Source organism: Puma concolor, chromosome F2, assembly GCF_028749965.1.
Source record: "Puma concolor isolate L17-30 chromosome F2, mPumCon1.1.hap2, whole genome shotgun sequence".
Classification (NCBI taxonomy): Eukaryota; Metazoa; Chordata; class Mammalia; order Carnivora; family Felidae; genus Puma; species Puma concolor.
Genome location: NC_141684.1, coordinates 26,623,841 through 26,647,349, shown reverse-complemented (window position 1 = coordinate 26,647,349; position 23,509 = coordinate 26,623,841). Strand labels below are relative to the sequence as shown.

Here is a 23,509-nt window from a genome sequence, read left to right as displayed (position 1 = left end):
GGGGTCTGATGAAACTATTTTGAATTCCAGGCAGCTCTTCTATTTATTAGTTCTCTAGTTTGGTGTAGGTTAATTTTTTTTTCTTTTAGTTCTTTCATTATTAAAATGGGGGTAATAATACTTTGTAAAACTATCACAAAAATTGGCAATAATACATGAAAAGTAGCTAGCTGAGTATCCAACATATTAAGTTTTCAGTAAATGGTAGCTATTACTATTATTGTGATTGATATGGAAAGTCAGTGTCTGCAAAAACAATGCAGTTAAAACCAGTTTTGTGTAATTTACTTTTAGGAAGCCACTGATTAGGACTGAATATTGTTATTATTTGTTATAAGCCAAACACATCTTGACTCTACGGCAGATATCAAGAAAATTTAGCTCTTACTTTAGCAAATTACAATCCCAGCAATAGAGACACAAAAACATTTCTCAGATAAAAAAGAAATATGATATCTGAGATAAAGTGCCTCAACATTTACACCTGTCCTATTTTTTCACTGCACAGAACTTTCATTTTTCAAAGCTTTTTATGAATGTTATTTTTGATCATGAAAGGTTTTATGAAGGTGATATTTTATAAAAGACAGATGGCTGGCTGAATGTCATAAAGGCAGTCAGGGTAGGGGGAAAATCTCATTTTTACTCTTTTCAAATATATTCAAAATACATTAATAAATAAAGCCTAACTGATCAGTGTGATCTTAAGAAAGTATATGAAAAGATTAATGTGTCAAATTTATAAAATAAATACACAAGTCCTAAGAAGACCACTTCTGACTTACAGTAGGGCATAACATAAGGAGCTATTAAATCAGTAACAGAGTTTAAAGAAAACTGAATTGGGGAGTAAACCATTCTAAGCTTAGATAGACTTAATCAGCTTAAAATAAGTGTTAAATAGTGTATAACCTCCCTGGTTTACTTATCAAATTACTCAACAACTTGACCAATATTTTGACTGTTATGGAGTTCATTTTGGCACTGAGTCATAGCTACCTAAAATGGGCTTGGGAAGCAAATACTATATTTGTAGTCATATTATATTGTATTAATTATATTAATAGTAGTTTGAAAACAGTCATCTTTTTTGTTTCTGTGAATGAAAATATGCACTCATCTTCATGATCATAAAATAATCTTTAAAAGTTCTAAGTAATACACCTCAAACTCAACTTAAAAAAAAAGAATTTGAACTCACACTTCCCACGGTAGCACTAAAATATAATCACTCAGTAATAAAAATATAAAAAGGTTAGGAAGCATAAATGTGATCTATGTCCTCGAAAAAGTACTCAATATTATTAAACTTGCAAGAATACACCATGATGTAATTAAGTTCTCAAAAGTTTGGTAAGAAAAGTGCAATAATTTGGAAGGTGGTTAAGATCCCTATGAGTTGGAATTACCAAGAAGTGGGGGATATGGAACTTAAGAGAGGGAGACAAAAAGAACTGAATATGACTAAGAAATCATTTAGGAATGGGAGCTGAGGAGGCAGCACGAGAACCAATCTGATTGTACTCAGGGCCGGCACGCACTGCGGAGAAAGATTCATTGAACTGGATTATAGGGTAGCTTTATATTTGATTTAATGTAGGGATCCCGTGATCTTGAAAAGGAGAGTCAGAATGAAAGCAGTGCTTTAGGAAAATTATCCTACTAAGGAGGGTGGAATGGAAGACATCTGTCAATGTTTAACATGAACCCTGGCTACATTCTCAAATTTCAAGGTTATTTTGAGGTTTAGGTAAGATTCCCAGGGATGTTGATTCAATGGCGGGTTTTCTAGGCTCTGGCAGTCGTGCCGTATTATGAAATTTAATGTATAAACATAAATATAAGCCCTCTATTACAAAATCTAAAATGTGAGATAAGATATGCTGAGGAAAGGAACATTTACTGAACATTAACTCTGCCGGGCACTATGGTAACTGTATAGTATCCATTGCCTGCAGTTTCCTAACATGGCCGCAATCTCATGCTGATAATACTAACAATGACAGCACTTACTTGGGTTGAGCTCTACAAATGTGCCAAATATTCAGCATTTTTTGACCAATAATTTAATATAGTTCAACCTAATATATTGCTGTATTGGAGTAATTTCTCTCTCTAGAGTTAGTCTCTCATTCAGCCTGTCAGCAATCCCACCACGTTGTTCTACAACTGAAGAAAGCAAAAGCCAAAGAGTAACTTGTCCAAAGTCAACTGGAAAACAAAGTGCTGAATGAATATTTGATCTTCCTTGTCCCTAAGCTAATTCTCTTATATTGTACATGACTCAAAAATTAGTTCTAAAAATCAAGTGAAACATATTTTGGAATGAGAATATATGTATAGACATTCATGTAAATGTCCATGTAAATTCACTTTATATTCTGTGTGTGACATTCAGTCATCCTTATATTTTCTACACACATACACACACACACACACACACACACACACACGCACAAAGACGTCTTTTTCTTTGGCAATATTTCTCCTGTGAAACACCTCCAAAGTTTTATAAGAATTTATGCTCTCTATAGAGCTAATCTTATGGATATTCAGATTTTATCAATGAATAATTCCTTCTTTAGTACGTGTTCAGGCAGCACACAAAATAATAGAAATTTATGCAGGGTCCCCTGAAGAGAAAAAAACAGGTACAAAATACAGTTCAGCAACAATTCATCTTTTGACCTTAACTATTATTTAATGTATCAGTTCCCAGGTTAATATTATCTATCAAAGTAATAAAGCTACTTTTGTAGCCTTAGACTGTACCTACATACTGTCAGCATCAATGACCAATTCAGAAAAAAAAAAAAAAAAAAAAAAAAAAAAACTAAGACAAATGAGTTCTTAAAAAAATTAACACGTTGAATAAAAGTTATCTCACTGAATGCCTCCCTTTCCATATTTTTAAGTTCATCCATTTATTTTGAGAGAGAGAGAGAGAGAGTGCACACACCTGGGTGGGGGAGGAACAAAGAGGGAGAGAGAATCCCAAGCAGGTTCTGCACTGTCAGCACAGAGCCTAACAGGGGTTCAAACTCATGAACTGTGAGATCAAGTTCTGACCTGAGCTGAAATCAAGGGTTGGATGCTTAACTGACTGAGCCACTTGGGTGCCCCAGAATTCCTCACTTTCTAATTGGCCAATGCCAGAGTGTACATGCAGCTCTGACAGCTGTGAGCCACTAACAATGCACAAACTGTATACGATTTACTGCCTGGTAAATGCTGAAATTAAGCAAACAAGTATTTTCTGTCTATTCTCTATTTCTAGACCCGATGGGCTTTAAATATCTTTGAGTATAACCATACTTGAATTAAGGTATTTTTCATGGAATATAAGCTTTGAATATCAAAGGCTTTCTTATTTTGTATTAAAAAAGATGAAAATATTGCATTGTATATTAATATAATAAGACAAAGCACATGTTCATCTATCAAATTTTTACATAGCTTCTATAAATGTAATACAGTAGCTTACGGATCCTGTTGGTTACACAGGGAGTTGGTCTGACAAAATCATGAAGCAGAAAGTGCTTTATGGAACTATGGTCATAGCAGAGAAAGGGTTTAGCCTTAGGAATAAACATTTTCTTATTTATAATGGAATACAGTCAATTTGAGATAAAAGGAACTTTTTTAAAAAGCTCTGTCAACCATCTAAATGTTCTTTCAAAAGGTTAATGTTATGAAGAGAGGACCCAGAATAAATCTATAAAAAGAATTAAAATTGAAACTCTTCATAAATTATTTCACAGGAGTAAAAGCTATGAACTTAATGATCTGGAATAGTCACTTAAAACTGTAAGATTCTAGAATAGAAACGGTTTTGAAATAAGAGTATAAATGAATAATATTATCCAAAGCATAAAGATATTGGATGCTATTTTTAGAAAGACTCACAGCAGGTTGAATAGATTAAACATTTTGTATTGAAAAATCTATTGATGTCTGAAAATTACATGCAATAAAATATGAACAGCTGGCTCTCTTTTATTGGTTTCCACACAAAAATGATTATTTTCTACTGAGTAATTACTGACTGATTTATTTCCTATTTCCATTTGCTCACATTTTAATGCCCCTAAACGTTTAGACGAGGTCATTCTTTGCAAGTAAATGTGTTTGAAATGATTAAAAAAAAAGTGTCAAATTTTAATACCTTTTCAATCATTGGTTAAATATATATTACACTCAATTTTTCCAGGACAGTTTTAAATTGAAATAGTGTCAACTAAAATAGAAACTCTTAGATAATACCAACCGTGATAACTGAGCACAAAAAAGCCACTTGTTGTGAAATCACTGTGAAATTTGATTAGAATCTGATTTGAAGTGCTATAGACTGATTCCAAAGCTGTATTGCCACTAAACTGCCCAATCTGAGGTGAGTTTTGGTCTGGTCCATCCCTGTTAGAGAGAGAGACAGAAGAGAAAGAGATTGAGATTTTTTTTTAAGGAAGTTTTGCACAAGATTTGAAGAAAGTATTACTTATGAAATGATAAAGAGACAAGAGGTGAAATACCCAATGAGGGCCAGATCATATTGGTACATTTTATGTTTATTTAGGTAATAATATATCTAAAAATGTAAAGTATAAAAATACATCACATATTTGCCGAAATAAAATGCATCCATATTAGTTGTAACCAATTACATTGTCCTTTTTTTTTACTTTTTTTGCCACAACCCATTTCGTTCCAAACACTTGAGTTTTGCCCTCCTTTTATTTTCTTCAAAATAATCTTGAGAAACAAAGACTATTACATTTGGAAGGAATCTTAGACTCATCTAAGTAGTTCTGTAACCAATTGTCAAGAATTAATGTAGAGATTTTCTTCATATTTTATTAATTTAAAAAATTTTTTTCAATGTTTATTTATCCTTGAGAGACGGAGACAGAGTATGAGCGGGGAAGAGGCAGAGAGAGAGGGAGACACAAGAATCTGAAGCAGGCTCCAGACTCCGAGCAACCGGTTAGCACAGAGCCCAACATGGGGCTCGAATCCACAAACCGTGAGATCATGACCTGAGCTGAAGTCAGAAGCTCAACCAACTGAGCCACCCAGGCAACCCGTTCTCTTTATAATATATTTTTAAATAAAGATTTTTCATTAACAGGATAATTATAATGCAAAGATACCATTCTATAACAAATTATAATACAAATTCATTCATTAACTAATTATGATTTGAACATAGGCTTTTAAATTTCACTGGTGTTATAGAGAACTTGCTTATCTTACATTTATTCTGCTATTCATAATAACTTTCCATCTTTTTTCACCCATGAAAATTTTTGTTCTAAGTGTTTAGCTACTTCATGGGCAAATAAGCCAAAACCTATTTCTCTTGTTTGTCTCATTCTACAAACCACACACTGTCACCCTCGGTTACTCACACCAATTCAAATATCAGATGGCAGTGTGTGCAGAGGATTGTGATATGTTTTCATTCCTACCTTGTTTCACCATTATATATAGTTGAATCAATCAACAACAATGGTGCTGGCTTACCATACAGTAATGAAATCATAGATTGGTTCTGTTTGAAGCACAGTAAAATTGATGTAGATTCCATTCCCAGGGGGTACTCTTACAAGCCAAAAACAGTCTTGAAAGTTAGGATATTCGTCAGGATACCCAGGAGAATAAATGGTGCCATTCATTGCAGTTATATTTCCTCCACAAAGAGCTACAGAAAAGACACACACAAAAATGTTAAAATAAAATAACAATAAACTGATGATAGAGAAAAAGGCAAACATTGCATCTCTCAAGCAGTATAAAATATATCTGTGTTATGTTTCATCCCAGTTAAAGTATATAAAATGAGGTTGGCAATACATGCATATAATCTGCTTTTATTTATTTTTCAATGTGAGGTATGCTATATAGTTACCACTAACTATTCTTAGACTAGTAAACTAGATTTTCTGCTGTTCAACTTTCATCTCATATCGTGTATACATACAAAGCCTTATAAAAGGTTCAAGTCCTTTTTATTCAAAAGGATTTTTAGAGAAAATGAGCCCAAATTCAGTAGCGATAGCTGCATTATTGGCTTGTATAAGAATGATTATTAAATACAGGCACACGCACTCAGAGAGACACAGGAGAAGCTCTGAAGTGTTCATCAACTGTATTTTCACTTCTAACGGAGAAGGTTAGAATTCCTGCCAATAATGATAAAATCAGTTATTCATTTTGGAGCCTTCAGGGTTTTGACCTGACTCTAATTCTCAACTGAAAGAAAGATTACACATTTAACATGCTATTTGAAAAGGAAGACAAAATAGAGTGCCAAGACAAAAATTATGAAACACAGATGATATCACCTAAAACATAGCTTCAAGTTAGAAGCATACCTTCACACCTTGGAAGTGGATGATTCCAGTTACGACTCACTCCATGAAGGCAAGTGAGAGCTGAATTTCCAATTAGTGTGTATCCAGGGAAACATTCAAATGAAATAGTTTGACCCACAGTAAAATCATTGCCAATTACAAAACCATTTCGAAACGGGCGTGGATCAGGACAGCTTTGCAACTGATAGGCTGGAAAAGGGAAAAAGGAAAACTGTTTTCGTTGCTGAATATCGGAATACCACAGATGGGTACTATTTGCAACTTGCAAAATGAATGCAGCACTGCCTGCTGTTGGTTATAAATAGTAATTCAGATTTATAATAAGTGATGTCAATGGCAGTGAGATATAAACTTCTTGTGTCTATAATTGTCATATTTAAAATGTTAGTACGATTCATAGAAATGCATTCAGTTGCTCCACCCATTTATGCAACCTATCTAAATTATAACTTTTAATGAAAATGTAAGTTACTCGTACAATTTTAATCAGACATATTCTAATTCCTATCCATAGAATGCAATTGCTTCGTGGTTACATTGCATGTACACAGAATAGAATAGACATATGTGTAAGCCTAATTCTGAGACTTTTTAAAATTATACTATTTTTTCTTTAAAAAAAAACAAACAAGGGGCGCCTGGGTGGCGCAGTCGGTTAAGCGTCCGACTTCAGCCAGGTCACGATCTCGCGGTCCGTGAGTTCGAGCCCCGCGTCGGGCTCTGGGCTGATGGCTCAGAGCCTGGAGCCTGTTTCTGATTCTGTGTCTCCCTCTCTCTCTGCCCCTCCTCCGTTCATGCTCTGTCTCTCTCTGTCCCAAAAAAATAAATAAACGTTAAAAAAAAAAATTTTAATAAAAAAAAAAAAAAAAAAAAAAAAAAAAACAAACAAACCATAATATCCATTGTTCAATTTCTCCAAATAAGTTATTTAATAAGATAAAATATTAGGAAACACATTTCCTTCTAATATAAATTTTATATTTCAGTTATCATGATATTTTTGGCTTAGTATAACTGCATGTTTATATGTTCATACTTCTCTTGTACTACACTCTGTATGAAATCAAAGCTCCTATTATATTTATCACTATATACTAAAAGTTTTGTCCATTGCCTTTTACACGGTAGGTGTTTAATAAGCATTACTAAATAAATTTTGAAACTATAAACAGCATAAATATTCATATACTCATATCAATATTATTAATATTTGGGATTTTGTTTTCAAGAAGTTCAAAATTATATTGTAATTAATAAAATTTAAATTATCAGTGGTCAGAAATATTTTGCTCCTGACCATTGAATTCTAAATTCCCCAAATCAAAACCGCATTTATACTTGAATATGTAACCTTAAGTTGTTTACTAAAAATATAACTCAAATTTTAAAAGTAGATATTTCAGAATTAATAAACAATCCATTTAATATGTTAAGTGCTTTTATTCTTTGTCTTTTTTATTTGAATTCATATTTCACACACACACAAATATCAAAGCCAAAGGAGTCATTCCAGTTTAAGACAAATGTGTATTATTTGATGATTAGGAGTCAGAATTTGTTATTCTACTAAATAAACCCTTTCTCACGTTTAAAAGGGTTTTTTTTCCCAGTTTTATTAAGATATAATTGACATACAGTGTTGCATGAGTTTAAGGTATACAATATAATGATTTGACTTCCATATGCGAAAGAGTATCACAATAAATTTAGGTAATTAGATACTTTGGGGTAGGATAAGACTCAGACAGATATATAATCCTGTGATAACTTCTATAACATTTTATTTCCTAAGCTTTTTGCCTTAATAAGGAAATATAGGATAGATTTTAAATTTTCAGGAAAAAGTTCTCACCCCATAAAATTTACAATAGGGGGCTTAACATCACAATAATGTTGCCAGTAAAATATTAATCTTGGCAGCCATTTTTTCAGTAGAAAAATATACTGAATTGTATGATATTCTTTATTTCCAAAATTCAGAAAGTTCTTAAAAGCTAATCACAAAATCATCCAAAAGTAACATTGATTCTTTGAATCTGTATAAATTAACCTATTTCTCAAAAATGCTATTAACTCAACTGATATAAATGCATTAAAGAAGAGATAGTTTTAAAATTCAATATAATTCACAATATTTAGTGATCATTGTTAACACATTATGGCTCATGTCAAAAATATTAATATTATATCAATAATAGTAAAAATTCTATATCTTTTATGCTTTTATTATCCAATTAATGAATCTTTTTTCAAGGGCACATTGACTGAAAAATGCAGTTAGTAAAGTTCAAATTCTAGTTTTACATCATTCAGATGAGAGCATTGTTTTGAGAGGCAGCAGGAAAAAGAAGGCAGGAAAAAAGAAGACAAAGCCTGGTTTAAGGTGAAGTAACAAAGTGCTTGGCTTAAGGCCCTGAACACCTGCTAGAGAGGGACTACAAATATAGCTCTGTGTCTTCTAGCAGCAAATAAGAAACTTAAATCAGTTGCCCAACTGTTTTTGAAATAATTAAATTCCTTGGGAACATGGTTGATTCTGCACTGAGAGGTGGGCAGAAATGATTTCTATTTTATGTAAAGGATGATGTGTGATCCTGTGCTCTTAAATTATGTATGCAAGCACAATGCAAATTGTAATTATTTTAGAACCATGTAGTTGGATGTTCTATTTTAACTATTCTTTTTTTTTTTTTTTTTTTAATTTTTTTTTTTCAACGTTTATTTATTTTTGGGATAGAGAGAGACAGAGCATGAATGGGGGAGGGGCAGAGAGAGAGGGAGACACAGAACCGGAAACAGGCTCCAGGCTCTGAGCCATCAGCCCAGAGCCTGACGCGGGGCTCGAACTCACGGACCGCGAGATCGTGACCTGGCTGAAGTCGGACGCTTAACCGACTGCGCCACCCAGGCGCCCCTATTTTAACTATTCTTAAATTTCCTTTGGGGTATCTACTTTTATTCAGTAAATATTTGTTGTGCTCTTACTGTTATTCTAGGCACTTGAGATACATCGATGAACATGACAAAGATGCCTGCTCTTGTGGAGCTCATATCCAAAAGTGTCACATGCTCATATAATACTTTAATAATTATGGCAGAGATGTAATTAATTGTGATATTATTATTGATATATTATATCAACATATAATATATAATATATTATACCAACATATAATATATAACATATTATATATTATTGATATATATTATTGTGAGATGTAATTATATTATGATTAAAAATTGTAGTCATTGGAACTACATTGCATAAAATACAACTTTAAATATTTAATTTTAAATACTAGACTTAAAAAAATCTGAAATAATATAATAATAAACATAGCTAAAATGCACTAAATATTTACTAATGGTATATATCATGGCACATATTTCAAATTAATTTCATCATATACAACAAAACAATTAATCTGGGACGTACTATTACTAACTCCATCATGCAAATAAAGTAATGGAGTGGAGCTCTAGTCTATTTTAGATTGGATCTGGAGAGTTAACACTTGAGGCTGGGTCTCTACTCAAAAGGGGTAATAATCTTGCCAAGGGTTATGCAGCAATTTTATAATAGAAATAGGACTAAAATAATATGATTGTCAAAGTATTTATTTTATATACTCATGGAAATGGAATGGAATGAAGGAATGCCATATTCTATCATGATGAAGTAGAAAGAAAATAATTTTACAAAGATTGCATGAGTACTACAAAATATCTTTCAATATGCTTATTTTAATATATGAGCAAAGTTACATCTTTGATATCCAGCTTGCCTTGCTTAACTGCCTTGCCTTGGCTTGCTTATTTTAATTGTATATTTAGAGCAATTGAATCCTGTTTTCATGCTTAGAATTTTCCAAGGGCTCAGACAGACATCATCTCCCCTATACAGTTGCCCAAAAATTGCAATATTAAAAACATCTGCCTAATTGAGGCTTGACTTAGTGTAGGTTCCTTTCTCTTTCTAAAACAGAATATAGAAAATAGTTAGATTGCTAATAGTCAGTTTGGAGCTAAATAAGCTTTTACTTTTTGCTATTACTCTCACCTTGGTATACAATGTGGAACCCTTGTTTGTTTTGTGAATAGTCACTGTGAAAATATAAACTGGTCTCATGAGTCGTACTAAATAGGGAAGATGGTATTTGAGGACCACTCAGTCGGCCAATAACAGTACTAGTTTCTGATGATCCACTTCTTACTTCCAAATAATCATGTATGGTTTCTGTAGAGAAATTTACAAACTGTAGATGTACACCTAAAAAAGAAAAACAAATAACAGTACTTTATTGCTTTATCCGATTAAATACGTGCACACACACACATATGCACAAAGCACACTCAAATACTGTAGTTATATGTTTCCTTTCAGGTTAAGAGCCATACTCTCAAGATCTGGGCCATGGGTTTGCTGTTTGCTAGGGCAATTAGCTTTGCCATAGTTCAAAGTAACAGAATACTGCTCTCAAATGCCCACTACTTGTCACATGGGAATAGCTCTTTCACTTTACTATAATGTTGCCATAGCAAAAACCAATAAAAAAAATGGCTTTCTTACTCTTTAATGCCATTTAAAATTGTATCAAGCAATTTTTAAAAGTAAAAAGTCATTCAGTAAATATGCATTTTGTAATAGTCCAATTTGAAGCCAAAGTATGATTGCAGTTTTTATTTATTAACATAATCAAACTCCACAATTGCATTAGAATTTAGTCATTCATCTACAGGAGATACATTACCTTACTCAACATATCATTTTGAGGCATGTATTTATGTACATGCTCTTTACTATTTTATCAGAATATAATTCTGATTTTTATATACTAGTCTCAATAAAATCTAGTGATCATTGTTATATGCTGTCATATTGCAATGTCGTCTCACTATCTTTGTAAACATACAAATGTGAGATAGTGAAAGGTCTCTGAGATGGAAAAAAGAAAAGCCTCACTGAGGTATGTTCGCTTAATTCAATTAATACTCAATTTTAGAGAATTAGAGGGTATTTTTACTACAACTATCATTCTCCACCTTGTTAGTAATAAAATCTGACATTTATCGAGTGTTTGCTAGACACTCTTTTAAGTGTTTATGTATTTATTTTATTTCTTTAAGTGCTAATTTATTTAATGTTCACAGGTACTCATGAGAATGAGGAAACTGAGGCACAGAGAAGCTAACCAATATGCTAAATTACACAGTGACCTAAAAGTGCTGAAATTCAAACTCAGACCCCCTGGCTCTTGGACTCTTGCTCTGAATGATTACACTGGAGTTCTCACCTAACGTCACGTTTTGTTCCTGGAAAAAGAGTGCCACCAAAAGATATTGTCACATGGGGAAAAAGTTTTATAGGCAAGTACATTTGGGAAACATTCACAATAGGCTTTAAAATTTTTTTTTTTTTAATTTTTTTTTTCAACGTTTTATTTATTTTTGGGACAGAGAGAGACAGAGCATGAACGGGGGAGGGGCAGAGAGAGAGGGAGACACAGAATCGGAAACAGGCTCCAGGCTCTGAGCCATCAGCCCAGAGCCCGACGCGGGGCTAGAACTCACGGACCGCGAGATCGTGACCTGGCTGAAGTCGGACGCTTAACCGACTGTGCCACCCAGGCGCCCCTAGGCTTTAAAATTTTAAACAAGTTTCTGTACAATTATACAAATTCTTGGAAATTTGAACATACTACCTTAATACGTGAGGTTCCAAGAATTGCATATTTTTTCTAAACACTTCCCCTGAGCCTCCTTTTCAAAAATTATTTTGTCAACAAGTGTTTTAGGGATGTAAAAAAACTGCTCCTTTAATTTTAAAATATATTCAATTTTCTTTCCAAAAATTACAAAGTACCTTTTTGAAATACATTAGAACTAATTTTTGATTTAACCAAAACTCAAAGAAAATGGTGGCATTATTTAAATGTAATCAAATCAGAAAGTCTCTAATGTTTTCATTTCTAAAATAGAGATGTGTATTACTTTTAATTTTAATGAACTTGGTTTTTAAAATCAAGGAAGTATTGGGGCGCCTGGGTGGCCCAGTCGGTTAAGCGTCTGACTTCGGCTCAGGTCATGATCTCGCGGTCCGTGAGTTCGAGCTCCACGTCGGGCTCTGTGCTGACAGCTCGGAGCCTGGAGCCTGTTTCGGATTCTGTGTCTCCCTCTCTCTCTGACCCTCCCCTGTTCATGCTCTGTCTCTCCCTGTCTCAAAAATAAATAAACGTTAAAAAAAATAAAAATAAAAATAAAAATAAAATCAAGGAAGTATTAACAAAAGGTAAGGTGATATGATGACTCTAATAAAATATGCTTAATAATTTATTTTAAAATAATTCATTTAGCTCCATAAGCAACTTGGATGAGTCCTCTTAAGTGACTGGTAAAAGACACATAAAAATAACCATACAGGTTCAAACTTATTATTCATTAGCATTGTTATTGTCGTTCAATGAATGGACACAGAATTTGCCTATAACTTCAGAGTGAGTTCCCATGTTGTAGCCAGAATAATCTTTTATTTTTAAGAGAGAATTTTTTTTATTGTGGAATTTCTTTAGTTTTTCATCTGCATCTTTCCATGTCACTCTGTTTACCTAGAATTTCTATCCCCCATAGACTGACCCTGTTTGTTGGGCTGATTCTTATCTATAAAGTCACAATTTAGGAATCATTCTTCTAACAAGACTTTTCTGCATTTCCTGGATGAAGCTGGATATCTGTAATAATTGCAATCCTATGTTCTTTATTATAGTTTATTGTAATAACATATTTGTCTATCTGTCTCCTTATTATACTGTAACTTATCTGGGGAAAGGTACAAAGTCTATTTCACTATGCATTTTATTCCCAGCTTAGCATTGTACTTGGATTATAATACGTATTCAGTAAGGAATTGTCAAAACGAGTTTTCTGTGAATTTATGTAAAATATTTAGTTATGTAAAATATTTAAATACAAATTTTTATTCTGAGACCATAGATGTCTTTGGGCAATGAGGTACTAAATTCAGTCCGCAATAAGTGAGATAGTACAGAATTTCTTAATTGCTCGAAATCCACAAAGTTTGTGGGTGCTTCACAGGGAGTCTACCCATCCTCCTCTTCTGTGATTTAATAAACAAGTCTATCATCCATCTATTACTTCTACTTAGCATATACAGACCCGTGTGATATGGAGCTACATGAGAATATATTGGTGATAGAAGTGTGAGAAAGAATCTATGAAATGCTATACAATGTAGTATACAACTACCTGGGTTATAAACCCCAAATTAGAAATTTTATACTATTTTCAAATGTAAAATCTTACTTATTTGCAATGAATATTATATAAATTCAGGGATGCCTGGGTGGCTCAGTCGGTTAAGGATCTGACTCTTGATTTCAGCTCAGGTCATAATCTCATGGTCATGAGATTGAGCCTCACATCAAGGCTCCGTGACAGGTGTGGAGCCTGCTTAGGACTCTTGCCCTCTCTCTCTCTCTCTCTCCCCTCTGCCCCTTTCCTGCTTGCTCTCTCTCTCTCAAAAAAAAAATAGACAAATTCAATAAATTACTAGAAAATAATTTATCTATATACTACTCGGTTCCAATGACAAGAAGAGAGTTACAAAATAATTATACATAAAAACTCACATTGAATTTATTATTGCCACACACATCTAAATCAGGCTAAATCCATACAAATCAACTGGAAAGTATCATAAAGTTATCTATCTGTCTATCATGTAACTATAAAATTAGAAAATGCCCATATGCTTTCAATTATCCTAGTATTTCAAGTGAAAGGTTCAAGCAATCCAAATCTTACTGCTTAACTGATATAACTGCCAAAGTCAACTATAATTTGTGAGTGTTTACTACACATTGATATTTCTTTCTAGGGATGCATTAATGATACGGAAAACTCTTTCATATGCTTTTAATATACATACCAAAACCTACGGGCAGCTTTATTGTCCACGTGCAATCTAAACTGCTGGGATAGTTTCCAGGAAACCCAGGGCTGAGGATCACACCGCTGAAATCTGACATGGCACCTCCACACTGAGCTACAAAACGAGAGGTCCCGTGTCAGCCAGAACAGCAGAATACTTTACGGCATTAAAAACAAGTTGAAATCATTTCAAGTCTTAATCAAGTCTGAGTTAAAACTGTTTGATATAAATGTTAATATTGTCAACTCTCATTCACACCACATACTAGTAATCAAATATAATCAATTGACAATGCATTTTCTAAAATAGCTTTAAAAGACATCATACTTTCTTCCTCAGCAATAAATGCAAGCTAAATCAATTATTGCACAGCAAGAAGTAGCTCATGTGCAGTGAATACAATCAAACAAGGAGAATATGTCCTTTTCCACAGAGGCAGTTTATTTCTTATCAGTAAGTACTTCTAGGGATGTATTCATTCATTCCAACGATGATATAATTTAGCCAACAACATCCATTCTAAGTACTGTATTAGAGAGGGAACCATTTTGCCACCCTTCCCTCCTTCTTCTTTTTGTGAGAAGGTTAAGGAATTTTAAGAAAAATAATGGTTTCTATTGTTAATATGTAAGGGATTCACATATCACACCTGAGATATGGCCGCCTTTTATCATAAAAGAATTAGACGAAGAATAGGAAGTACAAAACAAGTTAAAAGATGCACAAGGTTTGAGAATTTAGGCATAGTTTATAAACATGCTTGTTTCAGACCCCTATTATATTGATTTGCTATTAATAAGGAAAAGATACAAGAACAGATACTTACCCAAGTTCGTGATTAGATAGAACTATTTAACATGTATTGAAAGAGTCATTGCATTTTAGAAGCTAATTCTTTCCTCTAAAAGTACATTTTTATTATTTGATCATATAAGGACTAAAATACATTTGTTAATTGTGAAATGAAAAATCAAATTTCATGACTGTGCACCAAGTTTTAAAGTTACCTGTATAGAACACTTACCTGCGATTTCATTCATTTATTTATTGTTAGGAAACAAAAGATACTCAAACTTCAGATTATGTATCATAAAAGCAAATTCAGTAAAAATTTGACTCGTGTTTTGTATATCAGTAACCCTTTGACAGCTATCTTTATGTGAACTGAATGAATTATATCAAATAGATTTTACCAGGGAGTCATATGTACAATATATAATATATAATATATAGCAATCTTCATATAAACCTTTCTTTCAAACTGTGATTACCTTTGAGATCTAAAGAGACACTTGCACACTTTCTTATCTTTCTGAAATCTCCACTAATCCATCCTTAAACCAGAGCAATTTTCCAACATATAGAGACAATTAATGTTCCAAAATTCCTTTTTCTAAAGTGTGACTGTTCATATATATTTATCACAGTCTGATGATTAATGAGTGGTAGAGAAAATATTTTGGCCATTCCATATATTTTTAAGGGGCACCTGGGACGCTCAGTCAATAAGCATCTGACTCTTGATTTCAGCTCAGCTCATGACCTCACGGTTCATGAGTTCAAGCCCTGTGTCAGTCAGGCTCTGCACTGATGGCCGGGAGCCTCCTTGGGAGTCTCTGTCTCCCCCTCTCTCTGTCCCTCCCCGGTTCATGCTCTCTCAAAAATAAATAAATAAACGTTTAAAAAAGAAGCAAACATATATATATATATATATATATATACACACACGTATGTATTAGTTTTGGCAAGAGTGCATTGTAGGTTTGTGTTGCTTTATTGTGAGCTTTGGGTAAAAGAGTACAAGGATGCTCTCTTGCTTTATTACCTTCAACATCTCATCTTTCAGCTGCTCATTGCCCCTTCGATTCTGCTACTTTCTATCTCTTTAGATATGACCTGAAAATCCCAACCTCTGTGTTACTCACCTCTCTAGAGTTTAAATCCCAAAATCAGAGGAGAAAAGAAGGAAAGGAAATGAAGAGCAAAGAACTCATGAAGGAGAAAGAAAGAATGACACGTCATGAAAGACATGAAGAAGAATCCAAAAAATGCATCTTCCTTCAGCTCCACATTCATGCGTACTCATTCACTGTCTCTGCAATCTCCACACACGTACGTCTCTAATGACAATTCTTTGTGTCCTGCTAGTGGCTCTGCAGTAGACTCTACTGGGCCCCATTTCACTCTTTTAGTTGAAGACACAACTATAGCCTCCAAGATGAACACTACCATAGTCCTCTCAGATAAGAACATCTTTGATTCTTCTTTCTGATTTGCCTCTATCCCCTAAAAATCTCAAGTGATTTTTCCTTCCATCCACCAGAATATCTGGCAGATTGTTTATTTTCCAGTTCACAGGGCTGTAACCTTATTACATGATGACTGGAGCTGTAGGACATTATCTGAATCAGCCTCCTGCCTTCTGTTTATCCTTATGATGTGGCCATGATGTCACTTTAAATACTTTGTCTATCAAATACAGTACAAACTTATTGTCTAAAACCTATAGGATACAAACAAGTGAGTAGAAAAGGAAATAAAAGTGCTCTCTAACTTTACTACCCCTAGATAACCTATTTATCTTTATATTTTTTCTTCTGCAGAAAAATATATATGTATGTTTGTTTATACATGTGTGTGTATATACAATGAAAATAGGTTCCTACAGTAAATTGCTTTAAGCCTTTTTACATTTAACTATATATTGTAAACTTTGGTCATGTCATTAAATATTCCATTATAATGCTCACTTCCTGTTTTTAAAATTTCTTCCCCATTATTGGACGCTTCAGTTACTGGCAATTTTTCATGATAATAGCTACCACTCTGAATGCCTGTGTGTTCTGGGTTCAGTGCTAAACACTTTAAACACATTCTTTCTTTCAATTAATTCTTACAATAGCCATATGATGTGGACCTTATTGTCCCATTTACTAAGTGAGCAAACAGAAGCTCAAATAATAATACACTGAGCATACATAGCTATTGTATCTTAACTGAAATGTGAATATTGATATATGGGCATCAACATCTAGTAAGTATTCCGTACAGTTTTATATCAATTTTTTCCTATTTGGTGAAATTTAAACTCCCTAGTTAAATTTTATTAAGTTATCACTTCCATCTAATACTTCTCTTGATAACAGTATACAATGAAAATGTAGATTTAATCAAAACGCAATACTTCACCTAAAAAATTAGTAAATTGGTAAGAGTAATAATTGGTGCTAATAATACAGAAGGATAAAAATTGTCATATAATACTGAGATGGTATTTAAATTGATGCAAACTTCTGAAAGCAATGTGGCATAAATTATCCAAGCTTTAAATAGTTATATGCAATGACATAAATAATCTACTTAGGTACAATTCTAAGTAAACAATTAGAGAATGCACGAAGGAATGCTAAAAGACTTACAAATGTATATTGAAAGACAAAAACCTGGAGAACTGGGAAGATGGCAGCATAGGAGGACACTGGGCTCACTGTGCGTCCTGCTGATCACTTAGATTCCACCTACACCTGCCTAAATAACCCAGAAAACCGCCAGAAGACTAGCAGAATGGAGTCTTTGGAGCCAAGCGCAGACGAGAGGCCCACGGAAGAGGGTAGGAAGGGCGGCGAGGCAGTGCGTGCTGCATGGACTGGCGGGAGGGAGCCGGGGCGGAGGGGCAGCCTGCTGGCCAAGCAGAGCCCCCGAGTCTGTCTGGCAAAGTCTGGCAAAAGCAGAGGGGCCAGACAGAGTGTCTTCCGACAGCAAGCAGGACTTAACATCTGGGAGGTCATAAGTTAACAGCTCTGCTAGGAAAGCGGGAAGGCTGGAGTACAAAGGGAGGGAGAGTTGCTGAGCCCCTGGAGGACAGAGCTCAGGTTGGCGGGGAACAAAGGTGCTTGCCGGCGCCATCTCCCTCGCCCATCCCCCAGCCAAAATCCCAAAGGGTACCAGTTCCTGCCAGGGAACTTGCTTGCTCTGCGCAAACACCCAACGCTGTGCTTCTGCGGAGCCAACCCTCCCGCGGTGGGTCTGACTCCCTCCCGCTGCCACAGGGCCCCTCCTGAAGTGGATCACCTAAGGAGAAGCAAGCTAATCCTGCCCCTCCTGCTCCCCCGGTGCACCTTGCCTACCCACCCCAGCTAATACGCCAGATCCCCAGCACCACAAACCTGGCAGTGTGCAAGTAGCCCAGACGGGCCACGCCATCCCACAGTGAATCCCGCCCCTAGGAGAGGGGGAAGAGAAGGCACACACCAGTCTGACTGTGGCCCCAGCAGTGGGCTGGGGGCAGACATCAGGTCGGACTGTGGCCCCGCCCACCAACGCCAGTTATACACCACAGCACAGGGGAAGTGCCCTGCAGGTCCTCACCACGCCAGGGACTATCCAAAATGACCAAGCGGAAGAATTCCCCTCAGAAGAATCTCCAGGAAATAACAACAGCTAATGAACTGATCAAAAAGGATTTAAATAATATAACAGAAAGTGAATTTAGAATAATAGTTATAAAATTAATTGCTGGGCTTGAAAACAGTATAGAGGACAGCAGAGAATCTCTTGCTACAGAGATCAAGGGAATAAGGAACAGTCAGGAGGAGCTGAAAAACGCTTTAAACAAGATGCAAAATAAAATGGAAACGACCACAGCTCGGATTGAAGAGGCAGAGAGAGAATAGGGGAACTAGAAGATAAAATTATGGAAAAAGAGGAAGCTGAGAAAAAGAGAGATAAAAAAATCCAGGAGTATGAGGGGAAAATTAGAGAACTAAGTGATACACTAAAAAGAAATAATATACACATAATTGGTATCCCAGCAGAGGAAGAGAGAGGGAAAGGTGCTGAAGGTATACTTGAAGAAATCATAGCTGAGAACTTCCCTGAACTGGGGAAGGAAAAGACATTGAAATCCAAGGGGCACAGAAACTCCCTTCAGACGCAACTTGAATCGATCTTCGGCACGACATATCATAGTGAAACTGGCAAAATACAAGGATAAAGAGAAAATTCTGAAAGCAGCAAGGGGTAAACGTGCCCTCACATATAAAGGGAGACCTATAAGACTCCTGACTGATCTCTCTTTTGAAACTTGGCAGGCCAGAAAGGATTGGCAGGAGATCTTCAATATGTTAAACAGAAAAAATATGCAGCCGAGAATCCTTTATCCAGCAAGTCTGTCATTTAGAATAGAAGGAGAGATAAAGGTCTTCCCAAACAAACAAAAACTGAAGGAATTCGTCACCATTAAACCAGCCCTATAATAGATCCTAAGGGGGATCCTGTGAGACAAAGTACCAGAGACATCGCTACAAGCATAAAACATACAGACATCACAATGACTCTAAACCCGTATCTTTCTATAATAACACTGAATGTAAATGGACTAAATGTGCCAACCAAAAGACATAGGGTATCAGAATGGATAAAAAAACAAGACCCATCTATTTGCTGTCTACAAGAGACTCATTTTAGACCTGAGGACACCTTTAGATTGAGAGAGAGGGAATGGAGAACTATTTGTCATGCTACTGGAAGCCAAAAGAAAGCTGGAGTAGCCATACTTATATCAGACAAACTAGACTTTAAATTAAAGGCTGTACCAAGAGATGAAGAAGGGCATTATATAATAATTACAGGGTCTATCCATCAGGAAGAACTAACAGTTATAAATGTCTATGCGCCGAATATGGGAGCCCCCAAATATATAAAACAATTACTCATAAACATAAGCAACCTTATGGATAAGAATGTGGTAATTGCAGGGGACTTTAACACTCCACTTACACAAATGGATAGATCATCTAGACACACGGTCAATAAAGAAACAAGGGCCCTGAATGAGACATTGGATCAGATGGACCTGACCGATATATTTAGAACTCTGCATCCCAAAGCAACAGAATATACTTTCTTCTCGAGAGCACATGGAACATTCTCCAAGATAGATCATATACTGGGTCACAAAACAGCCCTTCATAAGTATACAAGAATTGAAATCATACCATGCATACTTTCAGACCACAATGCTATGAAGCTTGAAATCAACCACAGGAAAAAGTCTGGAAAAACCCAAAAGCATGGAGGTTAAAGAACACCCTACTAAAGAATGAGTGGGTCAACCAGGCAATTAGAGAAGAAATTAAAAAATATATGGAAATAAACAAAAATGAAAATACAACAATCCAAACGCTTTGGGATGCAGCGAAGGCAGTCCTGAGAGGAAAATCCATTGCAATCCAGGCCTATCTCAAGAAACAAGAAAAATCCCAAATACAAAATCTAACAGCCACACCTATAGGAAATAGAAGCATAACAGAAAAAGCAACCTAAACCCAACAGAAAAAGAGAAATAATAAAGATCAGAGCAGGAATAAACAATATAGAATCTAAAAAAACTGTAGAGCAGATCAACGAAACCAAGAGTTGGTTTTCTGAAAAATAAACAAAATTGACAAACCTCTAGCCAGGCTTCTCAAAAAGAAAAGGGAGATGACCCAAATAGATAAAATCATGAATGAAAATGGAATGATTACAACCAATCCCTCAGAGATACAAGCAATTATCAAGGAATACTATGAAAAATTATACGCCAACAAATTGGACAACCTGGAAGAAATGGACAAATTCCTAAACACCCAAACTCTTCCAAAACTCAATCAGGAGGAAAGAGAAAGCTTGAACAGACCTATAACCAGCGAAGAAATTGAATTGGTTATCAAAAATCTTCCAACAAATAAGAGTCCAGGACCAGATGGCTTCCCAGGGGAGTTCTACCAGACGTTTAAAGCAGAGATAATACCTATCCTTCTCAAGCCATTCCAAGAAATAGAAAGGGAAGGAAAACTTCCAGACTCATTCTATGAAGCCAGTATTACTTTGATTCCTAAACCAGACAGAGACCCAGTAAAAAAGGAGAACTACAGGCCAATATCCCTGATGAATAGGGATGCAAAAATTCTCAATAAGATACTAGCAAATCAAATTCAATGGCATATAAAAAGAATTATTCACCATGATCAAGTGGGATTCATTCCTGGGCTGCAGGGCTGGTTCAACATTTGCAAATCAATCAACGTGATACATCACATTTATAAAAGAAAAGATAAGAACCATATGATCCTGTCAATCGATGCAGAAAAGGCCTTTGACAAAATCCAGCACCCTTTCTTAATAAAAACCCTTGAGAAAGTCGGGATAGAAGGAACATACTTAAAGATCATAAAAGCCATTTATGAAAAGACCACAGCTAACATCATCCTCAATGGGGAAAAACTGAGAGCTTTTTCCCTGAGATCAGGAACACGACAGGGATGCCCACTCTCACCGCTGTTGTTTAACATAGTGTTGGAAGTTCTAGCATCAGCAATCAGACAACAAAAGGAAATCAAAGGCTTCAAAATTGGCAAAGATGAAGTCAAGCTTTCGCTTTTTGCAGATGACATGATACTATACATGGAAAATCGGATAGACTCCACCAAAAGTCTGCTAGAACTGATACATGAATTCAGCAAAGTTGCAGGATACAAAATCAATGTACAGAAATCAGTTGCATTCTTATACACTAACAATGAAGCAACAGAAAGACAAATAAAGAAACTGATCCCATTCACAATTGCACCAAGAAGCATCAAATACCTAGGAATAAATCTAACCAAAGATGTAAACGATCTGTATGCTGAAAACTATAGAAATCTTATGAAGGTAATTGAAGAAGATATAAAGAAATGAAAAGACATTCCCTGCTCATGGATTGGAAGAATAAATATTGTCAAAATGTCAATACTACCCAAAGCTATCTACACATTCAATGCAATCCCAATCAAAATTGCACCAGCATTCTTCTCGAAACTAGAACAAGCAATCCTAAAATTCATATGGAACCACAAAAGGCCCCAAATAGCCAAAGTAATTTTGAAGAAGACCAAAGCAGGAGGCATCACAGTCCCAGACTTTAGCCTCTACTACAAAGCTGTAATCATCAAGACAGCATGGTATTGGCACAAAAACAGACACAAAGACCAATGGAATAGAATAGAAACCCCAGAACTAGACCCACAAACGTATGGCCAACTAATCTTTGACAAAGCAAGAAAGAACATCCAATGGAAAGAAGACAGTCTCTTTTAACAAATGGTGCTGGGAGAACTGGACAGCAACATGCAGAAGATTGAAACTAGACCACTGTCTCACACCATTCACAAAAATAAACTCAAAATGGATAAAGGACCTGAATGTGAGACAGGAAACCATCAAAACCCTAGAGGAGAAAGCAGGAAAAGACCTCTCTGACCTCAGCCGTAGCAGTTTCTTACTTGACACATCCCCAAAGGCAAGGGAATTAAAAGCAAAAATGAATTACTAGGACCTTAAGAAGATAAAAAGCTTCTGCACAGCAAAGGAAACAACCAACAAAACTAAAAGGCAACCAACGGAATGGGAAAAGATATTTGCAAATGACATATCGGACAAAGGGCTGGTATCCAAAATCTATAAAGAGCTCACCAAACTCCACACCTGAAAAACAAATAACCCAGTGAAGAAATGGGCAGAAAACATGAATAGACACTTCTCTAAAGAAGACATCCGGATGGCCAACAGACACATGACAAGATGCTCAATGTCGCTCCTTATCGGGGAAATACAAATCAAACCACACTCAGATATCACCTCACACCAGTCAGAGTGGCCAAAATGAACAAATCAGGAGACTATAGATGCTGGAGAGGATGTGGAGAAACAGGAACCCTCTTGCACTGTTGGTGGGAATGCAAATTGGTGCAGCCGCTCTGGAAAGCAGTGTGGAGGTTCCTCAGAAAATTAAAAATAGACCTACCCTATGACCCAGCAATAGCACTGCTAGGAATCTACCCAAGGGATACAGGAGTACTGATGCATAGGGGCACTTGTACCCCAATGTTCATAGCAGCACTCTCAACAATAGCCAAATTATGGAAAGAGCCTAAGTGTCCATCAACTGATGAATGGATAAAGAAATTGTGGTTTATATACACAGTGGAGTACTACGTGGCAATGAGAAAGAATGAAATATGGCTTTTTGTAGCAACGTGGAGGGAACTGGAGAGTGTGAGGCTAAGTGAAATAAGCCATACAGAGAAAGACAGATACCATATGGTTTCACTCTTATGTGGATCCTGAGAAACTTAACAGAAACCCATGGGGGAGGGGAAGGAAAAAA

General features: G+C 35.5%; 1 protein-coding gene across 6 annotated transcripts in view; it reads right to left on the bottom strand.

The window, feature by feature from the left end:
- CSMD3 (CUB and Sushi multiple domains 3) overlaps positions 1-23,509 on the bottom strand; it is a 1,257,965-nt gene that overhangs the window by 110,215 nt on the left and 1,124,241 nt on the right. For all 6 annotated transcript variants that reach the window (XM_086695899.1, XM_086695901.1, XM_086695900.1 and 3 more), the window contains 5 exons: positions 14,317-14,433; positions 10,432-10,641; positions 6,372-6,560; positions 5,521-5,698; positions 4,268-4,413 (listed from right to left, as the gene is read on the bottom strand). In XM_086695899.1, the coding sequence (XP_086552025.1) occupies positions 4,268-4,413; positions 5,521-5,698; positions 6,372-6,560; positions 10,432-10,641; positions 14,317-14,433 (840 nt within the window). The remainder of the gene's footprint in view (positions 1-4,267; positions 4,414-5,520; positions 5,699-6,371; positions 6,561-10,431; positions 10,642-14,316; positions 14,434-23,509) is intronic.